At 36.7% G+C, this 21,316-nt stretch overlaps 1 protein-coding gene across 2 annotated transcripts in view; it reads left to right on the top strand.

Moving 5' to 3' along the window:
* Window positions 1-21,316, top strand: part of adam9a (ADAM metallopeptidase domain 9a) — a 76,432-nt gene that overhangs the window by 3,892 nt on the left and 51,224 nt on the right. For both annotated transcript variants that reach the window (XM_081349763.1, XM_081349762.1), the window contains exons 2-4: window positions 760-857; window positions 5,880-5,938; window positions 20,984-21,062. In XM_081349763.1, coding sequence (XP_081205889.1) covers window positions 760-857; window positions 5,880-5,938; window positions 20,984-21,062 — 236 coding nt within the window. The remainder of the gene's footprint in view (window positions 1-759; window positions 858-5,879; window positions 5,939-20,983; window positions 21,063-21,316) is intronic.

Below are 21,316 nucleotides of genomic sequence, written 5' to 3' on the forward strand. Positions count from 1 at the left end.
GTAAACAAAGGTGTAGTGACAGTGCAGCACTGGCCTGAAGGCTATAGCACATGACAGTGCTGTCAACTGGCCCAGAAATGCTCTTTCATGGGCTGTGGGCCATCAGACCCGTTAAGCCCTGTGTAATAAGTAAACTGTAAGTCGATTTAAAAGTGTCCGCCGCTTACACTTATTATAGCGTTTCAGGTATAGAAATAGTGAGACTCCTACACGAGTGCTAACACACAGGCTATTAGAGAAATTGAGGGCATGTTTTGAGCTGAGAATGATTGTGAAAGCCTGATGATCAAGATAAATGGTTCTCTGAGAATTTTGTGTGAATGTTCAGTAAAGAGACGCAAGCATTATGAATTGTTCTGTCTTATCTACCCTTTTCGGGAAAACTGCAAAGGAAGTCTCATCCAACTTGTGACTGATGACTCAGGAGCAGGTGGGATGCCTCTCCTTCCTGAGGTCTTCCTCTCTTCATGCTCATTCAGCACTGTTTCCACCAACATAAAAAAAAAAAAACACTGAACACTTGATTGCACTTACAACCAGTCAATTGCACTCAATCTAATCACCTGGCCATGATCACAATAGTAGTTTTGTATAAATATATTTTGTTGCAGTGAGAGGAATAATGGAGGAAAATAGTTGGACAAATGAATGACAATTGCTTATACAGTGCAAGTTTTCATGTATATCTTATATAATTCATTGTGTGTGTATTGGTCTTATGGGTAGACAGTGTTGTGATGGGACTGTTTCTGTTCATAGGCTCAATAAACCAGCAGACCTCTCAGCTCTCTTCTTATGAGGTGACGGTACCGAGACGCATCAGCAGACATAGAAGAGACCAGGACAGTGCAGATAAGGTAAACCGCCTTACCAAAAACAAGAGTTACTTGACATTAACTGTGTGGATAGTATCTTTAGCTTGTCCCTCTCATTCTCTGCACATCCTCACCTCCTTTTTCCATTTTTCATGACCTATCAATGATTTTGTTCTGATATCATATCCATCTACACCAGCGGTGCTTCAAAGATAATGCCATAGGAACCATCTGGCAGGCACACGTGCCCAGCAGCGTAGGCGTAGTTATTAAAAGACCACGCTGAGAGACGCATACCACCAGCATGGCACAAACAAACACTCAATATTCCTCTGACCTCTGTGTCATTTAGAAACAGTGTACTCAGAGTTTGGTAGATGAGAGAATGAGTTTGAGAGAGTTTGGGAGAAAACTGATTTTTGCTGGCATAGCCTTGAAACCCGTAACTCCATTTATAAACCAGGAACATTCACACACAAAAATGTATTTGTTGAAGAAATTATGAATTTTGTCATTTGATGACATTTTCTTATTTGTAAAAGAATATTTAAAAGTGCCATTTTCTACACTTTTGTATTTTTTCCTCCTGAATTCCAGTTATAATGTTAATCAAGGTTTCTTGCTGCAAAACAATCATAATGGTACCACTGTACCTTTAAAAAAGGTTAGAAATGTAAAAATGTGTCTTTTTTCCATTTTGAAACACAAAAAGAGCTCTTAGGCATAATGTCCAAACTGTTTTCTAGAAGGAATCAAAAAAGGAGTGGAAGATTAGCACAATAAAAGTTGTCTAAGTCCAAGCTTTATGCGAACAGACAAATTTAAGTTATTATTCACTCATAATCTTCCACTAAGCCATAGCACTTTTTAAAGTCAGCATGAAACGGAAGTAGCGAAATACTTTTCTTCTCTTTTGTGATGTATATCACATATTTAGCTTTAATTTATATTTATTTTGGTAATATAATAGCACTTTAGTACTTCAATTTATACCCTAATTTTATTTTGGTTAGTTGCCACAGCAACATTTATATTTTTCATTAAAGTTTTTTAATCTAATATTTATATTATATTTTATATACTTCAGCTTTATTTCCACTTCAGTTTAGTTTTAATAAACAACAACAATGCTGTTTGTGACTTAATGAGGTGGTTTAGCATTTTCCATAAAGTAAAAGAATTTTGAAAATAAAAATAAAATCCCACCCTGTATTTTTTTTCTTGTTCGAGAAGCCGTTTTACTTGGATATACATCACAATAGAGAAGAAAAGTCTATCGCAACTTCCTTTTCATGCCAACTTTAAAAAGCTCTATGGCTTTGTGGAAAAAGAGTGTGGAAAGTCCTGTTTCCCCAAAATATCTCTTTCCATAATATTACTGGGTTTAAGGTGAGACAAAGACATGTTTGTCAGATCACTGCTAAAATAGCTGTAAATGTCAGATAAAATGTTAGCATGTTTAGGCAGGTGTAAAATGAGATCTTTCTTCAAACTCACGTCACACACCATGTTGGTAAAACCGCCACTTTGACACCCATCAATCTTAAACTCTTACATATTGTGAGGGTGTCATGTAAATATTCACCCTTCTCATTTCAGAGTTTTTAGCACATACATCTATGCGTGTGTGTGTATGTTGTTTATAAGCTAATATATTCAGATCAAGTCTTGTTCAGATCAGATTTGGCCATACAGCACCCTCAGTTTCTATCTTACTGCTGGTTTAGTGTTATTTAAGAGCTTTTCTCTTATCAAATTTGTGCTAATCTGGTTTTGCTCCAACATTTTGCTATTTGCTAAATTCTGGTTTTGCTATTCAAATGTTGCTGCAGTTGAAGTTGTTTTCCCACTATACAATAAAGTTCTGTTCAAAATATTTTAATTAGACACACAGACATCAATAATCAGCCTGTGAATCTCAACAATGGTGACAATAATAAAGCATGTTGCAGTGCATTCTGGGTGCCACCTGTTGTATTACATATTTATTAAATGTTTAATTTAGTTTTTCCACTGCAATAGTATATAAACTGATAAAGTTAATAGACTGATTTATCCAGCAAGAGTCTCCTTTCCTGCCAGACCTGTTTTCTCTATTGTGTTTTAAATAAGTCAGATCACTTGATTCTCACCTTTCGGAGCCCAGACGTTGAATCGTTAGGTTGATTGACTTTCACCTATTGTCTTTAATGGCTCTGGGATGGCTCTTGGAATTGGAGTTCCTGGCCAGTATCAGCATGTGAATAGTTATGCTGATTCAATTGGACTCAGAGTAGGGTGTGTTCCCACTTCATTTGCATGCTTTATTCAGAGTTCCCGCCTCTATGTAATCCCTCCCCCTTGGAATGTATATAGCTACAAGGTATAATGTTTTAGTTAGATCATGTTGGAAGTTTCTACAGCCGCGTACAGAGGAGTTCTCAATAAAGAATAACTTCAGTTGAACTTCAGTACGATAAATCCTAATTTCTGTATCAAAACGTTAAGGCCAGACAAGTAGTTTTTTAAGGCTTGGTTTGTAGGGAATTACAAACCTGCGCACATATATTCAAACGCGCATACCAATAGACTGAACTCGTAATACGCATGTGCACGCCATCAGCGTTCTCACAGGTTTCGCGTTTAAAGTCTGTGTAGAGTTTCCTGTTAAAACGGTGTTGTGTTAGCGGCCCCTAAGTTAATAACTAATGATTGTTGCGACGGAAGTGAATCAATCAAATTAATTTTAGCTGGAAAATAACTTTATTCAAGAACTGCTATAAAGCCAAAACAATCTCTGTTACTTTAAACTATCCTTGTATCTCTGTAAAGCCGCTTTCGAACAATCTACATTGTTAAAAGCGCGCTATATAAATGAAGATGACTTGACTTGACTTGACTTGACTTGACTAATTCAGTCCAGCATGTCTGTGGTCGGCAATTTTTTTTCTGTCTCTTTCTGACCTGATTTATTTCCTGCATTTACAGAATTTAACAAGAGGTTTATAATGGCACAGTGCATTCTCAGACACGACTAAACCAGGGGTTCCCAAACTATTCCATTCCAGGACCCACCTAGACAAGTATAATTTATCTCAAGACCCACCAAATTATTCTTAAGCGAAGTATGGGGGGAGGGGATTAAAACATAAACCCAAGGCAACAAAGTTTTGTTTATGCAAATAATCCATCATGTTATTGCGTTAAAGGACAATTCCGGTGAATAATGAACCTAGGGGTAATTAACACATGGTTACCGAGTCGATCGTTCCCTGGGATGCGTTTTCATGAAAACCGAATATAAAGAGTTTTATCTCTAAAAACAGATTAGCTCATAACACTAGTATATGGGGCCACGAATAAGTAAAAGTAAATCGCTAGTTAATACCACTAACAAGGCTCAAAATTGCCTCACACTAACACGGTAGCATAATGAGGGTCCCTACATGCAAACCGAAGCATCGAGGACTTTGTAAGTGTACAGACAGTTTAATAAGAAGATGCTACCGTGTTAGTGTGAGGCTATTTTGAGCCTTGTTAGTGGTATTAACTAGTGATTTACTTTTACTTATTCGTGGCCCCATATACTAGTGTTATGAGCTAATCTGTTTTTAGACATAAAACTCTTTACATTTCGATTTTCATGAAAACGCATCCCAGGGAACGATCGATAGCCATGTGTTAATTACCCCAGGTTCATTTTTCACCGGAATTGTCCTTTAATGATCAGACATTGGCCTACCTTTGAATAGTACACACACATACATATATATATATATATATATATATATATATTTAATTTTAAGTAGTTGTGATTGAATATGTACTATGTGCGCAAAGCAGTGTTCAGTGTAGAAAACGTTCTCATACTCGTTCTGTGTATGCAAAATGCTTTTTACAGGTATATTTTCCTTATGTGTTGGTAGGTAGCCAAATACATGCGGGGAAAGCAAAGAACAGACTCTTATGATCATGTCTCTGAAAGACAACAGCGCTGAGTTGAATGAAGTTTAATGAACAGACCTGAAACAGCCTTTCATGACATTTGAAATCTCTGGTGTAATGAGAACGAGTTCTCTCAAAATAACCTCCCGACATGATGATTCGCGTTGGGGTCTTCCATCAGCCTGAAGGGGGTTTATTTTGAGAAAACAACCGGCTGGATGTACATTATCACGCTTATTACACGGCTACTTGCCACATGAGTAAATAATTCGACAAGAAATATTGATCTGAGTTTAAATATTTTATTAGGTCTTTAAACGCAAAGCTTCCGTGGAGAGAGCATTTGCTAGCGCGGCAAGTTCAAACTAGACAGACATTTAAGATATTTAACAGTATATATTACACAGCATTTCGCCACATAAATAATTATGGAGATAAGAGATATTGATGATTTCATATTAAACTGTTTTAAAATCGTACCTGTTTGTATCTTATAATCCAACATTGTACAAAACAATAGTCACAAAATGGCTGCAGCTGCGCTTTGTATGAAACAAGAGCAAGCGAGTCCACGATACTGGATGGCATAATTAAATTACTGTACACAAAATATTGATTCGACTTAGAGTTTTAATATTTTATTGGCTCACCAAAGGCTCACCAAATGCAAAACTTCAACGAAGAAAAAACGTTCCTAGCAAGCGTAACGTTATAGCGCTGCTGACTTCAGTAACCCGGATGAATCCTGAGTTTTAGGCTATCTGTTTTGAGCGGTTATCTGGGAATAACATACTGCTGGATGGCGCGATTGACCAATCAGAATCAAGAATTCCACAGAGCCGTGTAATAAATTTATATAATTAATTTGCAACATTTGCGATTCGAATATAGCACTAAGCAATATTGTGATTTCTATTTAATTTTGGTATATCATGCAGCCCTACTAAGCTGTTTTTGTTTGTGTGTGTGTCATTCACTGAAATGCAATACTTATTACTCTTATTTATTAAACAGCAAGAAAAGAATTCTAGACTCTTTTTATTGCATCTCTGTGCTGCTTGTTTTTTTGTTTAGTTTTTTTACCTGTAAACAAGTAGTGAGTTGATGGTTTCTGACTTTTTTTTTCCCCTTTTTTCTAAGGTCTCATACATAATCCAAGCTCAAGGAAAAGAACATGTCGTCATTCTGGAGAGAAATGAGTGAGTATTTTCCTTCTGCTTCTCTTGCTTTCTCTCCTAAAGTCTTTAATACTAAAAGTCAATTTATACGCTTTCCCAAAGATTTGATTTGCACAGGCAGGGTAAACAGAGAACAAATGGTGAGATGTTCACAATGTTTAATCTTGTGGCCAAAAAAAAAAAAAAAACTGTGCTTTTTACAATAGAAATTGTTAAACCAGGGTTACCTTGGGTTTATGCTGTGTTTCCCAAACATTTTCCTGAAGGCACACCAACCGTACACATTTTGGTGGTCTCCTTTATAGTTTGAAAATGAGTACTGTTGGTGTGCCTCCACGAACAGGGTTAAGAAACACTGGGTCAACATAAGCCTAGGTTTCTATGTTCAGTGAAAAACATATGAAGCCAAGGCATTCAAGATTACGAGATCTACAAAGGCTTTATTTAGGCTATCATTAAAAAAACTCTTTTTTTTTTTAAATGCACATCAACATGTTGCGGCTAACAAACCTTCATCATGATGTGGGAAGTTAAAGGGGCCATGACATGGTTTTTGTTTTTGTTTTATGTTCCCTTAGGTGCAATTATAGTATTACTATAGTTTTTTGGACAAAAAAACGTTAAAATTTTAGTGATTTATGACCTTTTCCCAACCTGTTTCTCATCCTCTGATTCAAACAGTCTGTTTTGGGGGTGTTTCCCCTTTAAGAGTTCAGTGTTAACGCCCACTGTTATGACTGGCTAACGTCATTGGCTAAAAGTAGTTTTAAGATGAAATGCATTACTTACAGTTTGCGGCGTCGTTGGGACCCAGAATAGTCGGCACAGCCTGATCTTTAAGCAAAAGTTTTCTGGCAAAGCCAGCATCATATGCGATTTGTTCTAAAAACAGTCATCCTTGAAACGTAGAGAACACACGCTTAAATTAACACTGCTGTGACTGGGACGTCCGCAAAAAATAAACTGCATCCATTTTTCCCTGACGCCTGGATCGTTTGGCAGCCCATTCAAACATTTTGTTTGTCCACAGCCAGGAACAGCACATCTGCGTGGCATCGCAATCTTCTTGTAAACAGACCCACTCGCTGCATGTCGACTGAACACCTGTGGGCTTGACGATGATGCGAAATGAGGCGTAGTTGTCTTGCCCTGGAGGCGGTCATATCCAAACGACTGGTATGTCACTTCGTACTGTGACGTCACTTCTTACCATGGAAGGGTGAACTCACCCAAAAAATTTAAATTCTTTCATCATTTATTTACCCTCATGTCGTTCCAAACTTGTAAGACTTTCATTCATCTTCAGAACACAAATAAAGATATGTTTAATGAAATCTGAGCGATTTCTGTCCCTCCATTGACAGCTTCGCAACTAGCACTTTGACGCTTCAAAAAGTTAAAGGGCACCTATTATGCCCCTTTTTACAAGATGTAAAATAATTCTCTGATGTAACCAGAGTGTGTATGTGAAGTTTTAGTTCAAAATACCCAACACATATTTTTTTACAGCATGTTTAAATTGTCACTTTTTGGGTCTGAGAAAAACGCGCCGTTTTAGTTTGTATGCCTTTAAATGCAAATGAGCTGTTGCTGCCGACACAGAGGGCGGAGCCTCACGGAATGATAATATCAAAACATAAACTCTCAGTAGCGGTGTTCATTTCGACTTGGAGTTGGACAATAATGCCTACAGAGCCAGAGAATATGCTGTATGGAGATAGAACAGGTATAGTTTAGTTTAATTACGGTTATAACGTATTTGTCATCTGCTTTTATCAACTATTACTACAAGCCTGCTGTAGCGGACCCCGTCCCAATGATGGCCAAAAATATGCTGATGAGTTCAGTGAAGTTTATTGTACATTACACAAAAGATGAAGCGTCAGTTCTACTCCAGAAAATCACTGTAAGAGCTGAATAAACACAGTATAAGAAGGGCGCATTAAAGTCTTATCCATAAACTCTCTCTCTCCCTTTCATTATCATCAACATACACAGCGAATTACACAAATCACTCATTACAACTAACAGTAAACCAATATATACACACCTTTTCAGGGGGTGCTTAATAAACTGGTAAATTTTATGCGCTCTCACTTTCATTTCTGCCGTGCTCACTGATCAGTAACGTTAGGCCTATCACTCCGGAGACTATAAGCTGGATCACGAACAGTTCGTACATCCATCCTCGAGTAACAACGAGAGTAAATGAAGACTTCTATGTTCATTCTTACATCCAACAAAACACCTCAATCGCTTAGGAGGCATTTTTGTCTACAGCTGCTCCAGCGTCGAAACAATGGCGGACTGTGTCCAGCTCACTCAGGGCGGGTCTATGCTCAAACTCCAGTGTCAATCAACAGTCGTGGGAGGGGCTTGTGCAAAAGTACGTCACATTGCCCAGAATCTGAGAACGGGTTGTTCTGAGACAGTGCTTATGATTTATGGGGATTTAAAAAAAAAAAAGCACTAGGTGGATTTTTATCATTATAGGGTGGTTGTGTACACACACTGCCAACACACATTTATGTTCAAACACCATGTAAAAGTGAATTTTGCATAATAGGTGCTCTTTAATAAAAGATCGTAAAACTAATCCATATGATTTGAATGCTTTAGTCAAAATTTTCTGAAGAGACACGATCGCTTTATATGCTGAACAGATTTAATTTGGGCTTTTTTCACATACAATACAAAAGTTATTCAGTCAAGAGCAGTGAGTGTTTTTTCATTATATTTTGTTGTTTGATTACAGTTTTTTTCAATTGCTAAGAAGCGTTTGCCAATTCTTAAAATACTTTTTCTAAACTCTTAACACCTACATCACACCTACACAACACCGCAACACACCTTCATCACACAATTAGCCAAATAGTAAATTTTCTGCCCAAAACCACATTTTCTTAAATAAATACAAACTCTACATTTCAAAAAAACTTATTCAATATACACTAACTATCAAAACACTGCAAACCCGTTTCAAAATCGAATCATTCGGTCAAAACTCTAGCACTCGTTTTCTATCCAACATGAACACATAGTCAATCATAGTGCAATGACTGTCAAAATACTAACAGTTGGTGGCATTACAAAAACTGCATTACTTGTCATGTTTCAGTTCTATCTGTATAGAACATACAGTATGAAATCCATTTTGTTTTTATTCATTCAGCTGTGTGTGTGTGAATCCATGGTGCATTAGATAGTAACATAATATCTAAATGTGAAGGAGTCATCAATACTTAATAGACTGTACAACTGAAAAAAACAAACAAACAAAAGACAGCAAGTAACAGAATTGCTGCAGTAAAGGCTTTATTAACAATATGAAATTGCTGTCAGTGATCAACAAAACTAAACAAAAAAGGCAAACATACATGGCCTTTGGTTTAAAGTGTGCAAAAATAAAACAAAATGAAAAGAAATAAAACAAAAAAATAAGTCATGATCTAATCTATACGATCTTCAGCATTTGGCCACATGTTCTCGTCTACATCACATCGTATGTTGTCTCTCGCTATACACCTTGGATAAAAAATGCTTGGCATGCCTTATCCACCCCTGACAGTCTTCAACTGAGATGTCTCTGCAGCCAGCATCCATGGCATCCAGGAGGGACATTTGGTCATGTGGCTGATGATCATATACTTTCCACCTCCAAGCAGAAAAAAAATCCTCAATGGGGTTGAGAAAGGAGAGTATGGAGGAAGAAAAAGGGAAATCATTCTTGGATGTGCTGCAAACCAGTTTGTGATTGCATGTGATTGGTGGAATGCTACATTGTCCCATGTAATCACAAATGTCCTCATTTTTCCTCCCACCTGTTCTGCTTCTGGCACCAGTTGTTGGTGGAGGTCATCTAAAAACAAAAGAAGGTGCTCTGTGTTGTAGGGACTAGGGATGGGCATAATTAATCGACGATCGATAATCGATCGTTAAGAATTTCGTCGATCACGTTTATTTGTTATCGATTAATCTAATGCAGGTTGCGTTGCGTGAGTCTTGAAGCAATGGAATTGATTTTAGCGCGGAGGTACCTGTGCATCCCGGCAACGTCATTCCCCTCAGAGCGGGTGTTTTCGGCGGCTGGACTGGCTGTCACCAGGTTGCGGTCGCATCTGATCCCAGATCATGTCAACATGCTTATCTTTCTCAACAGAAATCAGTGGACTGGTGCAGAAGTTCTATGGGAACTAAATGCGTTTTCTCAGATCGGATAGCTATCTGATTTATCAAAACGATTCCATTTACACCCGGTCATATAAATGTGTTTTTGCAAAACGGATATAAATCCGATCTTGAAATCCCGCGCTACATTTTTAAATTGTTGCACGTCCGAAAGCAACTGATATGAGCTGCATTTTATTGATCATCAGCGAAAATTTCTAAATCAAAGACTGCAACAATATTGCGGCAACAGCCCTGGTAAGATCATTTCGGTTCTTTACTTTTAATGAAGATGATTGTGTTTTGATGAATGACTTTCACTTTGATTTGCGATAGTTTGCACGTTGGCTTGAATAGATGCTCATCTGTGGTGATGCGTGTTCCAGTAACGCCGTCATATCTGGCTATAACATGACATATAGCCTAGGCCTATAAAACGCTCTCACATGTTTATTTCTTAGCATTTTTGGGATAAGTCAAATTTACATATGTAGTTTCAACAACCAGATGCATTTACTCTTGTCCAGTTTCGTCTGGAATGCGTCTCAGATCTCCTCCTGAAGTGGTTTGAGCGATCGGGTTTAAATCCGCCTCGAATGCGTTTCGGAGGGCATTTACATTTGGTCTTTTCACGATCGGATAGTTATCCGATCACAGAAAACGGATGAAATGGCCATGGGTCTCTGTTTAAGAACGCCGGCTCGCTGTTCCGCTGTTTTAGAGCACCGCAGGGCATCTTCAAGTCTAACGTTACCGAACGTGCAGTTTCACTGCCACAAGTTGATCTTCTTGTAATAAAGATCTCATCGAGGACAAACAAACTGTATTTTTGTATTTTCATTGCATTTTTAATTTATAAAAAGTTGAAGAAATAATGAATTTCAACATAAAAATATTAATGATTAATCGATAGTCGATCGTTAATTCTCCCGACGATCGACTAAGAAAATTTAATCGAATGCCCATCCCTAGTAGGGACCAATCTGGCTTTTCTGCAGGACCAAACCAGCACTTGAGATTGCAGCACACATTGTGATATTTGCTCCTCTCTGACCCGGCACATTAGTGGTGCAACGGATCATCATTGATCCGTGATCCGTTCGGATCAATATCTTCGGTTCGGCACACACGTGATCCGCGGATTAATTTATGAAAAAAAAAAAGTTGTGCGCATGTCCACACACAGCTAGTGATGGGAAGTCCGGTTCTTTTCCGCGAACCGGTTCTTTCGGACAGTTCGTTTCAATGAACCGGTTCAAAAAACCGGTTCACCAGTTCTTTTACGTCATCACGTAATGACGTCAATTCTATCATCCCGGCGTATAAATATACATTCAAATAAAGGCATTTGTAATCATAACTTCAGTTAAATAATAGTACTCATCGTCATAATCATCTTGGATAGGTTTCTTACATTTACGTTTTGAAAATGAACCCAGTAGGCCCAAGGCAATGCTCAAACGCGGATGTTTTACATGTCTTAAAGTGAATAAACTGGTCTTCATCATTTTTATTTTATTTGTAATTAAATAAACTTACATTTCGCCGCTTAAACTTACATTCGGCCCCTCATTCAAGTCCTTGGTTCACCCGTGCTCATGTAACAGCACAGCACGCAGTATATAAACACAGCATCAGTTGGCCAAAAGAAAGTTCGGTTCAGAGACGGTGCGATCACGCATGCGCAGTCTCTCCAGCTCATCGGTTCTCCGTATCGAACGTGTCCGAAAGAAACAGTTCTCGGTTCTGTACTGGTGATCCGAGAACTGCTGCAACAACCAGTTCTTGACTCGAGAACCGTAGCATATGCCTGTGTGTGAGCTGAAAACTACTGAAACCTTACTAGGCTAATTCAGTCGACAAAACTAAAAACTCGATGCATGTCTGACTCCAGTAGGCTATGTTTAATACGTTATGTTTTGATTAACACATTATAAACATTTAATTTGCACCCTTTAAAACCTTGGAAAGAGTTTACGTCAAAAATGTGTATCAACTTACTTAGAAATTAAATGATCTGTTCCTGAAAATAATGTTTTAGTATAATAATAAATGTTTAGTTTTATAATCCATTCATTGTTTCCAATCTTTAAAATAATACAGTGAAAAGGTAGTAGCCTATGTGATAAACATGTTTCTAACATGTTTTATTTTGTTACACTTATTGATGTTCAATAAAATACTTAAGAAACATGCATTTCGTCCCTCTGAAAAAATTGCACGCATGCTCAGCTCATCAGCTCATCGGTTCTCCGTATCGAACGTGTCCGAAAGAAACAGTTCTCAGTTCTGTACTGGTGTGGTGATCCGAGAACCGCTGTATACCTGTACGTTCGGTAGTGCGCGCATGCTCAGTATCAACTGCTCGTGCTCATCACTTCTCTCAGCACAACATGTCTCAGTTCAGTGAACTGTTGGATTTACTAGAGTAACATATATGCCTATTTCGGGATATTGGTTTATTTTGAGTCGAAGGGACTGTCAGGACTCAGGCATGTCCGAAAGTGAGTAACTTAACTTGTGGATCAGCGCTGACGCAAGACGCGAACTGTTTCGAACGATTCAGTCCGATTTAGTGTACTGGTTCGACCAGTTCACTAAAAAGAACCGGTTCAAAAGAACGATTCGTTCACGAACCGGCCATCACTACACACAGCGTGGTCATGGCGAGCGGAGGAACGGAGGAGCTTGAACTCCCCGCGTCATTTAAATCCCCTGTATGGGAGCATTTTGGCTTCCCTGGAACACGCGTCTATTTCGCTTCAAACGCTCGCTTTATCATTATACGCGCGCGGCGCGTCCTATTCGCTTTGGACGCGCGAAAGGATTCAAACTGTTCAAGCATCGAACTAGACGCGAAGTTGACGCTCTATTCGCGTATGGTGTGAACGCAGCAAAATGAACAGGCTGCGATGTATGCTGGAATGTGTGTGTGTGTGTGTGTGTGTGTGTGTCAGAGAGAGAGAGAGAGAGAGAGAGGCACGGGCGCGATCGAACAATCTCACACACACACACACACACACACACACACACACATGCTGTTTAAAAGCAAAAATTATCTCATCTTTTGGACATTCATCATATTGCATTGGTTTTCATTTCTTGTCCTCAAACAGAGTAATTTGTTTATTTTGAAGTTACACATTCTACTTTGATTAAAAAAGAAAATCAAATGTGTTTTTAATGGTAGTAGGCCTATCATTTTATACAGAAATAAATGATTTATAATTCAGATGAGAATAAGTTAAAGTTAATTAAAATTTTAAGGAAACAAATATATTGATCTGAAATATAGCAATTAATTTTAAATTCATTCAGGTAGCCTGCAGTTACCAAACATATCTCAAGGTCTTTTGAATAAAGGGTGACAGTCTTTCATTATCAACTGTTGTTGTGGACTATATAGGCTACTGGAGAAGTATTTGTTCTCCATTTGAGTGAGATGTTTTTATGTGGCTAATTGAGCAAAGTGCTTCCATATATTTTATTATTAGTAGTATTAGTTCAAGAATAAAATAAAAATATCGGATTGATATCGGTATCGGCAAATAGCCAAAGCTGCGGCATCGGTATCGTATCGGAAGTGAAAAAGTGGTATCGGGACATCCGTGGAAACACATCAAGCATGGCCACGCATTTGAAGCGACATCACCCCGGTGTTTCGCTGACAGGAGTGAAAACGAAGGCTGCTCAACGTTCATCAGACCGGGCTAAAACCATCACAAACGCTATCAGTGTGTTTATAGTCACGCTTCATGGAATGAACCCGTCGCGCACCCACTGTTGATTTTATATATTTTAATTTAATATTTTAAAAATGTTAATAAACAAAAAGACAAAACTTGTGTTTATTTGTCTTGTCCTTTTTTTTTTTTTTTTTGCTGATCCGAAAAATGATCCGATCCGTGACTCTGATCCGAGAAACGATCCGAACCGTGAGTTTTTTGATCCGTTGCACCCCTACGGCACATCAACGGTGGCCGTTTTCCCAATTACATTTCTTCTTCGTCGTATTTGAAAGAAAAATCAAATACAATTTTTACATAAATGCTTTTCAGTCTGTGCGTATGTTTACTTGTAGAGTAGCAAGAGAGAATAGTGAAAAAGAAGTGTGGAATTGTCACTGTAGAATCAGACATGTATAGACACCATCTGGACGTAGTGGTGCCGGAGTTCTTTAACCCGATTGCCGTTTCTCCAAAATGGAACCGTGTACAACTGTTTCATTCGAATTCTTTGTTTGGTCAGAGTCCGAGCAATGGTAGCCAGGCTGATGCTTTCCACGTTCTGGAATACCAGGTTGTCCTCTACAATTCTGGTCTGAATTTCTCTGTTTTATTGCATTGTCAGCAATGACCCATCCTACAATGGCATGTTCTTGGTCTTTACTGAGAAGCTTTCTACTTCCCCCAGAGTGAGGAAGTCGTTCATTCTTACTATGTTCAGTGTTTCACACTTTTCATACTTTACCCTTGGTTTATAATTAACAATGTATTTATCAGTGCCAAAAGTATGAGAACTCGCTGAAGCAGGGATTGATAACTCGATAACTAGACCAAAATCCTTTTTTATGATTAAAATGTTACGATATGATGAACTGATTTTCAGCTTGTCACAATAATAAAAAAATCATCATTAGAATACAACAAGAACATATTAGGAATAGTATTATAAATGTTATTTATGCAAGATTCTGTTTTCATCTCTGATATGTTTTTAATATTCTGTTATCTACTCTTTCTCCTTTGTTGTGTGCCACTATTAAGCTTAAAATGCTACATATTTCTCACTTAGATGTTATGTAAAAAATATTTGAACTCAACCAAGCTAAGTTAGGCTGACTGTTCATTAAATACACTAACTTTTAAAAGTGCGGGGTCAGTAAATTTTGTTAAAGAAATGTATACTTTTATTTAACAAGGATGCAATAAATCGAAAAAAAGTGAGAGTAAAGATATCTATAATGTTACAAAAGATAAATTTATATTGCAAATAGATGCTGTTCTTTTGAACTTTCGATTCAACAAATAATGCTGAAAAAAAACACCTAATCAGCATATTAGAATGATTTCTGTAGGATCATGTGACACTGAAGACTGGAGTAATGGCTGCTGAAAATTCAGCTTTGCCATCGCAGGAATACATCACATTTTAAAATTTATTCATATAGAAAACAGTTATTTTAAGTTGTAATAATATTTCACAATAGCACTGTTTTTACTGTGTTTTTATGAAATGAATGCAGCCTTGGTGAGCATTAGTATATTGATTTGTAATATTAATTAATATTATTATGTGTGAAAAGCCTAATGCATGTCCTGCATTCCTAATATCTAGACCTTCCTTACATTAATTACATTATGGTTATTTAATAGATTGTTCTGTTGTAAAATGTTTTGCCTTGTTGTAAATCAGAAGCTTGTACTGAATGGGACAATGTTTTAATACATGTCAGCATTTGGGCCTCATTCAAGTTGAGGCTCATAGACTGAGCTAGATTTTTTTTTTTTTTTTTTTTTTTTTGTCATCCTTTCTAGAATGGTTTTAGAATTTGGACTTGTTCACTATTGTACAATGCTATGTGCATTTGCACATAACAATGTAGAAAAGCTCCAAAAGTTCTCAATGTAAAAAAAAATGTCTGTTCTTTGTGTATTTCTTAAGTTATTTGAAATATTGCTACATGTTGGCAGACCTTGTTGGACAACCACTACATAATTGCCACACAAATAAAGTCTCTTGATAATATCAGATTTGACATGCAGCTGGACAAAGCACAGGGGGGTGGATGTTTCACTTCTCGTTCTCTAGAATGTTGTCTCGCATAATGCGTCTCATGCCAGATAAAATTTTCCAATACTCCTTAATGCATCCCCTGAACATTCTGTGCTCTTTACTTTAATATTTAGATACTCAAGTAGCAAAAACATTCTTTAACACTTTATTTTACAGTGTCCATATTACACGTTATTTGTATTTTCTGTTGTAATAACAGTATATTATGCATAACTACAATCAACTAACCCTAAACCAAACCCTATTCCTGACCCTACCCTATAGTAGTATATGTTGTTGATTGATATTACTCTGTACGTGAATTTATAATTACACTGTTACAACGACACATTAAAATAAAGTGCAACCAAACATTCTTTTCCCCTTAGTTTGACAGTTTGTTCCTTTTTTGAATGCAGGGCTGGGGGATGTTTTGAAGATGTGCCTTCAAAGTAAAAAAATAAATAAATTGTACCATTAACAAGGGCGAATTGCTTCACATTTTGATATAAGATTTAATTAACACAGTGTATGACCACATAGAACAGTGAGTTTGACAGTCAGTGCTAAATGTGTTGTGGCAAGTGTGGTTATTCTTTCAGAAAAGTTGATGATTTCCAGCTATGCTTACAGTCTGTTGCAGAGAAGATGTGACAAAGGTCAGCTCATCACCAGATATTAAGTTTTTTACACAGTGTGGGGCCTTCTCAGATCATCCAAGATCTTAAACAATCTTAGAACAAGCCCACTGTGCCCATCCGGTGAACTTGAACCCTTGTGACATCCATATGATTACATCTCCCTTGTCAGAATTCTTAGGAAAACACAAATGAGGAAGCAGAAAAGAGGAACTCGAAATCTTCATTTCTGAAAGCAAAAAAATGAACATTATTTAAAGACAACATGAGGCCACACATTTAACATGAGAGGGACATTGTTGCAACACATTTAACTTCCGTAATGTGACAACCTTCAAAAGAAATTATGTAGTATGGGACTCAAATTTGCCCCTTGGTATTTGATTGGATCAGGGAAAGTTAGGCCATGATATTAACTTTGATATTTAAACAAACATCATTAATATTGTGTAATGTGTCCACTGGAGGCAAGTTGAAGATGAACCCAATTGCAGTTTATTACAAAAAGTGAAATCAATACAAGAAAGCAGAACCAAACAATAACTTGACTTAGACAGACTTGACTTGAAAACCAAAACAGAACTCACCAACAGTGAGTTACATGAACCAAGCTTTAAGAGACAATGGGAACATGAGGACTATATGGGCCATTCTACAGAATTGCTTCAGTCAGAGTTAAAAACATCTTGGGAAAAAAAAGTATTTTCCCACAAATTTTGTACGTATGCAAATTGTACAATATCCAAGGTACACATTTCTAGTAATTGTGGAGTTAATTCTCATATTGTATTTTCCGAAAGTTTTGTAATATTTTTCCTCTCCCTAAATTTGTCACTACCGAAACACAATAATAAATAATTTAATAAGAAGGCTTATATTGACCTATTCTAAATATATTGTTTGCTATTTTATTTAAAAGTTTTCACAAGTAAATCAATAACAATTAAAATATTTATAATATATATAATATATAATATAATATTTAAAATATTCAAATAACAATATTTCAAGTGTAATTTATGATATTTGTATTTTGAATCCAATCTTTCTTTATAAAGTCATAAAGTTTATCATACTGATTTAAAAGTTTAGGATTCATTAGTTTGAATATATATTGAACCAAACACTATAATAATATCTTAGTTGATAATTCATTACTTTATTTTTGACAAAACATCCCATGTTTAGGTCTTGACTGCATATTTTCGGTAGTGACAGAAATGTTTTGGTATCAACCACATCATATTACAGAATTTTAAAGGAATATTTCACAGCTGGATAGATGAATGTATATTTAAATTGAGTCATTTATGTAGTAGACGTGAAATTATTTTAGAAGGCCACTCCCAATTCACGCCTACCGGTTACAGAGGGCAGTATCGGAAGAAATGATACAACTTGGTGTTGGAAACTTATTGTTGGAAACTTCTCTTCCTTCATCAAAGCAAGACCAGGAGATGTTGGGATCACGTTCAAACAGAAGTTATTCTTTATTGAGAACTTCGCTGTACGTTGCTGCAGTCATCCAACAAAATCTGACTAACGAAAGTTGCCTTGCAATTTTATATACATTTAGGGGGAGGGATTTACATTGAGGTTGAACAAAGCATGCAAATTAAGTATACAGGTTAAGGAACCCCCCTAGACTCCAGCTTGTTACCAGTCTCAATCCAATCAGCATAACTATTCAAACGCATATATGCTAATCCAATCAGCCCAACCTTTCAACGTCTGGAGTTGGGACTTTGGCTCCAAGATCCATTAAAGACAAAAGGTTAGCGTCTCCGTGATCTGACTCATTTAACTTACACTGGTAAAACCGGTCTGGCAGAAATCTATTGCTGGAAACTCAATAAGCATCATTTATACCTCAAATGCTAAAATCAGTATTCTTTACCGTGATGTTTATGTAAGGAAGCATATCTGAAACATATTCTTAAATTTGTAATCCTACACTTGGCTACTAGAAATGATACAACTAGGCTACCGGAAGCAGGAAATGGAACTATGGGAAAGAACCATTTAACCATTAATAGAACCATCAGCTTATTTTCAGTATGTATTTTCATGTATACTTGCCTTTGCTGTGAAAACATTCCGTGAAGTTCCTGAAGAAGGATTTTGATGGTTCCATGAGTCTCAATCGATTTCTTCGCCATTGAATGAAGAAATGTTGATGAGCTTGAATGCTTATTTGACTTTGTTCTGGTTGAAGGTTTTCTCTCTCTCAATGAGCTCATGGTTGAGCACATGCAGATTGTGGCCTGCCGGCCCTGGGCCGGAGAAGCCACGCAGGCAACCAAGGAGTGATGAAGTTGGAAGAGTTGATGGTTGCCCATTCAGTAATGGTAAAGTTGCAGTTTTATTCTGAGTTGGATTGAAGAAATCCCCGGTGGGGGTCCCCACAGACATCAACCCGAAGAGAAAAGCCCCACCTCTCTGGGTTTGCTTGACCAATGAGAAGGGTGGAATTTCCAAGCGGGAAAATTCCTATGTTGTTGATTTCTGGATCTTTGTTTTAAGCGTGCTCATTTGCATGTGCAGCTGGATTGGTTGCTGATGAAGAAACTATAAAAGATTCTTGTAATTCTAATATGTTGCACAGATATTGACATATACACAATCATTTCGATCTTCAAAGTACCAATTTATAGAGACCAAACATGGTATAGGTGAGGTTACATTGACCGTTGGTTATATCATAAAATACACAGTATCAAAAAAATAATAGAATTAAAAGACACTACACAAGACAGTAAATCATTCACACAATGTTCTGGGATGCATGCTCATTTATAGATCAGTTTGTCTATAAAGTCTGTTTTAAGGTCCGTTTCTGTCTTCCCTATGGCCTCTGATTATCTCATGACCACATTTTTCAGAGCAATAAAATCATCTTATCTGATGGTCGCCCTGGCGACTGAGGCCTTTTCTGCTCTCTTTCCTCTTATGGGGGAATATTTCATTCCTAAGAGTGGTTTTTAAAGCTTATTTGTTAAATGTAACAAATAGTTATGTGTCGGATTGTCTCAGTTGTTACAACTAAAACGTACACTGTTTCAGTAGTGACATGAAAATGCGGGACATTTTTTACATAAAGTTTCATGATTTACAAAGAAAATATAAAAGACTTTTTTTTTTTCTTTTTTTTCTTTTTACTTTTTAAAAACAACAATGGAAAAAATTGCAAAAATTATTTCAATATCATTTTTATAAGTTGAAATTTAGGGGTTAGGGACATCCACCACCCAATTGAAAATACCCACTAAATTATGATTTTATATATAAAGCTTACTGATATTTAAAAAAAAATATTGTGGGATTCAATAGATAATAGAAGGATCTTAATATTTGAATACTTAAATGCTTTTTAATGTATTTTTTGGTTGTGGGACAGCATTTTGCACCAATTCTGTAGAATGGCCCATTCTACAGAATTGGTGCAAAATGCTGTATATAAAGGTTATATAGTAGGTGAAAAACAGTGTGACAATAAGTACAGTACGTCTGAATTCACAGCACTTCAAAAAAAATTATAAAAGAGCTGGCAAAAAGTTCCCTCACCATAATCCGTCACTTAGATCTAAATATATTCCTCATGTAGTTATAACACATAAAACACCACAGCATGTAGCGGAGTAAAAAAAAAAAGGTAGCTTTCACGTGGCTTTTTCACTCGCAACTTCATGAAACATGCTCAGATCATGGAAAAGGGTGCATCATTATTTACAGCAGATTATCCTGATTAAAAAGAGCCTAAATATAACCCATCACTCAGATCTAAAGATAGTATATTTTGTGTATGTCACTGAGAAAACAACATAACTCACTCAGAACAACAAAATGCCTTCTGGGTGTCATGAGCTAAACAAGAAGGCTACCTTGGTTCCAAATGATGTAACTTTTTGATCATAAAACCACAAATTTTGATCCCGATACAGCTCATATGTAGGGAAACATTATTTATTGTTATTGCATGTCAAATAAGAAAGATATGTAAAAATGTCCCTTTAGCACACTTTTTTGTCTTTTCTCAGCAGTTTCTCAGCATGAGAATGTCCAAATGTCATGAAAATGTCTATTTTCTAAAAATGTAAAAAGTTGTCTATCAAATGATACCAACCTTTTTTACCCTCGTTGCTATAGTTTTGGAGTTGTGAGTCTTCTGTGTATGTCACTCAGAAAACAACTACTCTAAAAATGCCTTCAGGGCTTAAAATTATAAACAAAATTCAATTCATGACCCCTTTAATGCTATTTTAACCTTTCTGAATAAAATATTTATTAATACTTTAATATAATATATTAATATCTTAAAAAAAAAAAAACTGACCGAAACTTTTAAACGATAGTCACTAATTTTATGGATTTACAGATAATCTATTCCTTTCTATGACAGTCTGTGTGTGTTGTGAGAGTCTATTAAATACCTGCAACAATGAATCCTAACATAGTGGTGTGTGTGTTTTTCTTTTTTTTCCCTCAGATTGCTTCTTCCAGAGGATTTCACTGTGTACTCTTATGCCAAAGACGGCTCGCTGGTCACAGAGAGACCAAACATGACAGTAAGTCACCAAACGTCACACCAGCACTTCAGCAGTCTCTATTAAAAAGGGGAAAGCGTGTAAAAGAACACTCAAATCAGGTATTATAGACGCAAAAAAAACAAAGCACTGACAATCAAAAATGTAATGCTGATATATTCTTTCGTACAACAAAAATGAAACGTACCACTGCTCTCGCCTTACAAGGTGTACTCTATTTTCACCTTGTTTGCATGTTTCTATGCACAGAATGCAGGTGAGAACAGCTGCAATGT

The sequence above is a fragment of the Scardinius erythrophthalmus genome (assembly GCF_964197995.2).
Source record: "Scardinius erythrophthalmus genome assembly, chromosome: 20".
Taxonomy (NCBI): domain Eukaryota; kingdom Metazoa; phylum Chordata; class Actinopteri; order Cypriniformes; family Leuciscidae; genus Scardinius; species Scardinius erythrophthalmus.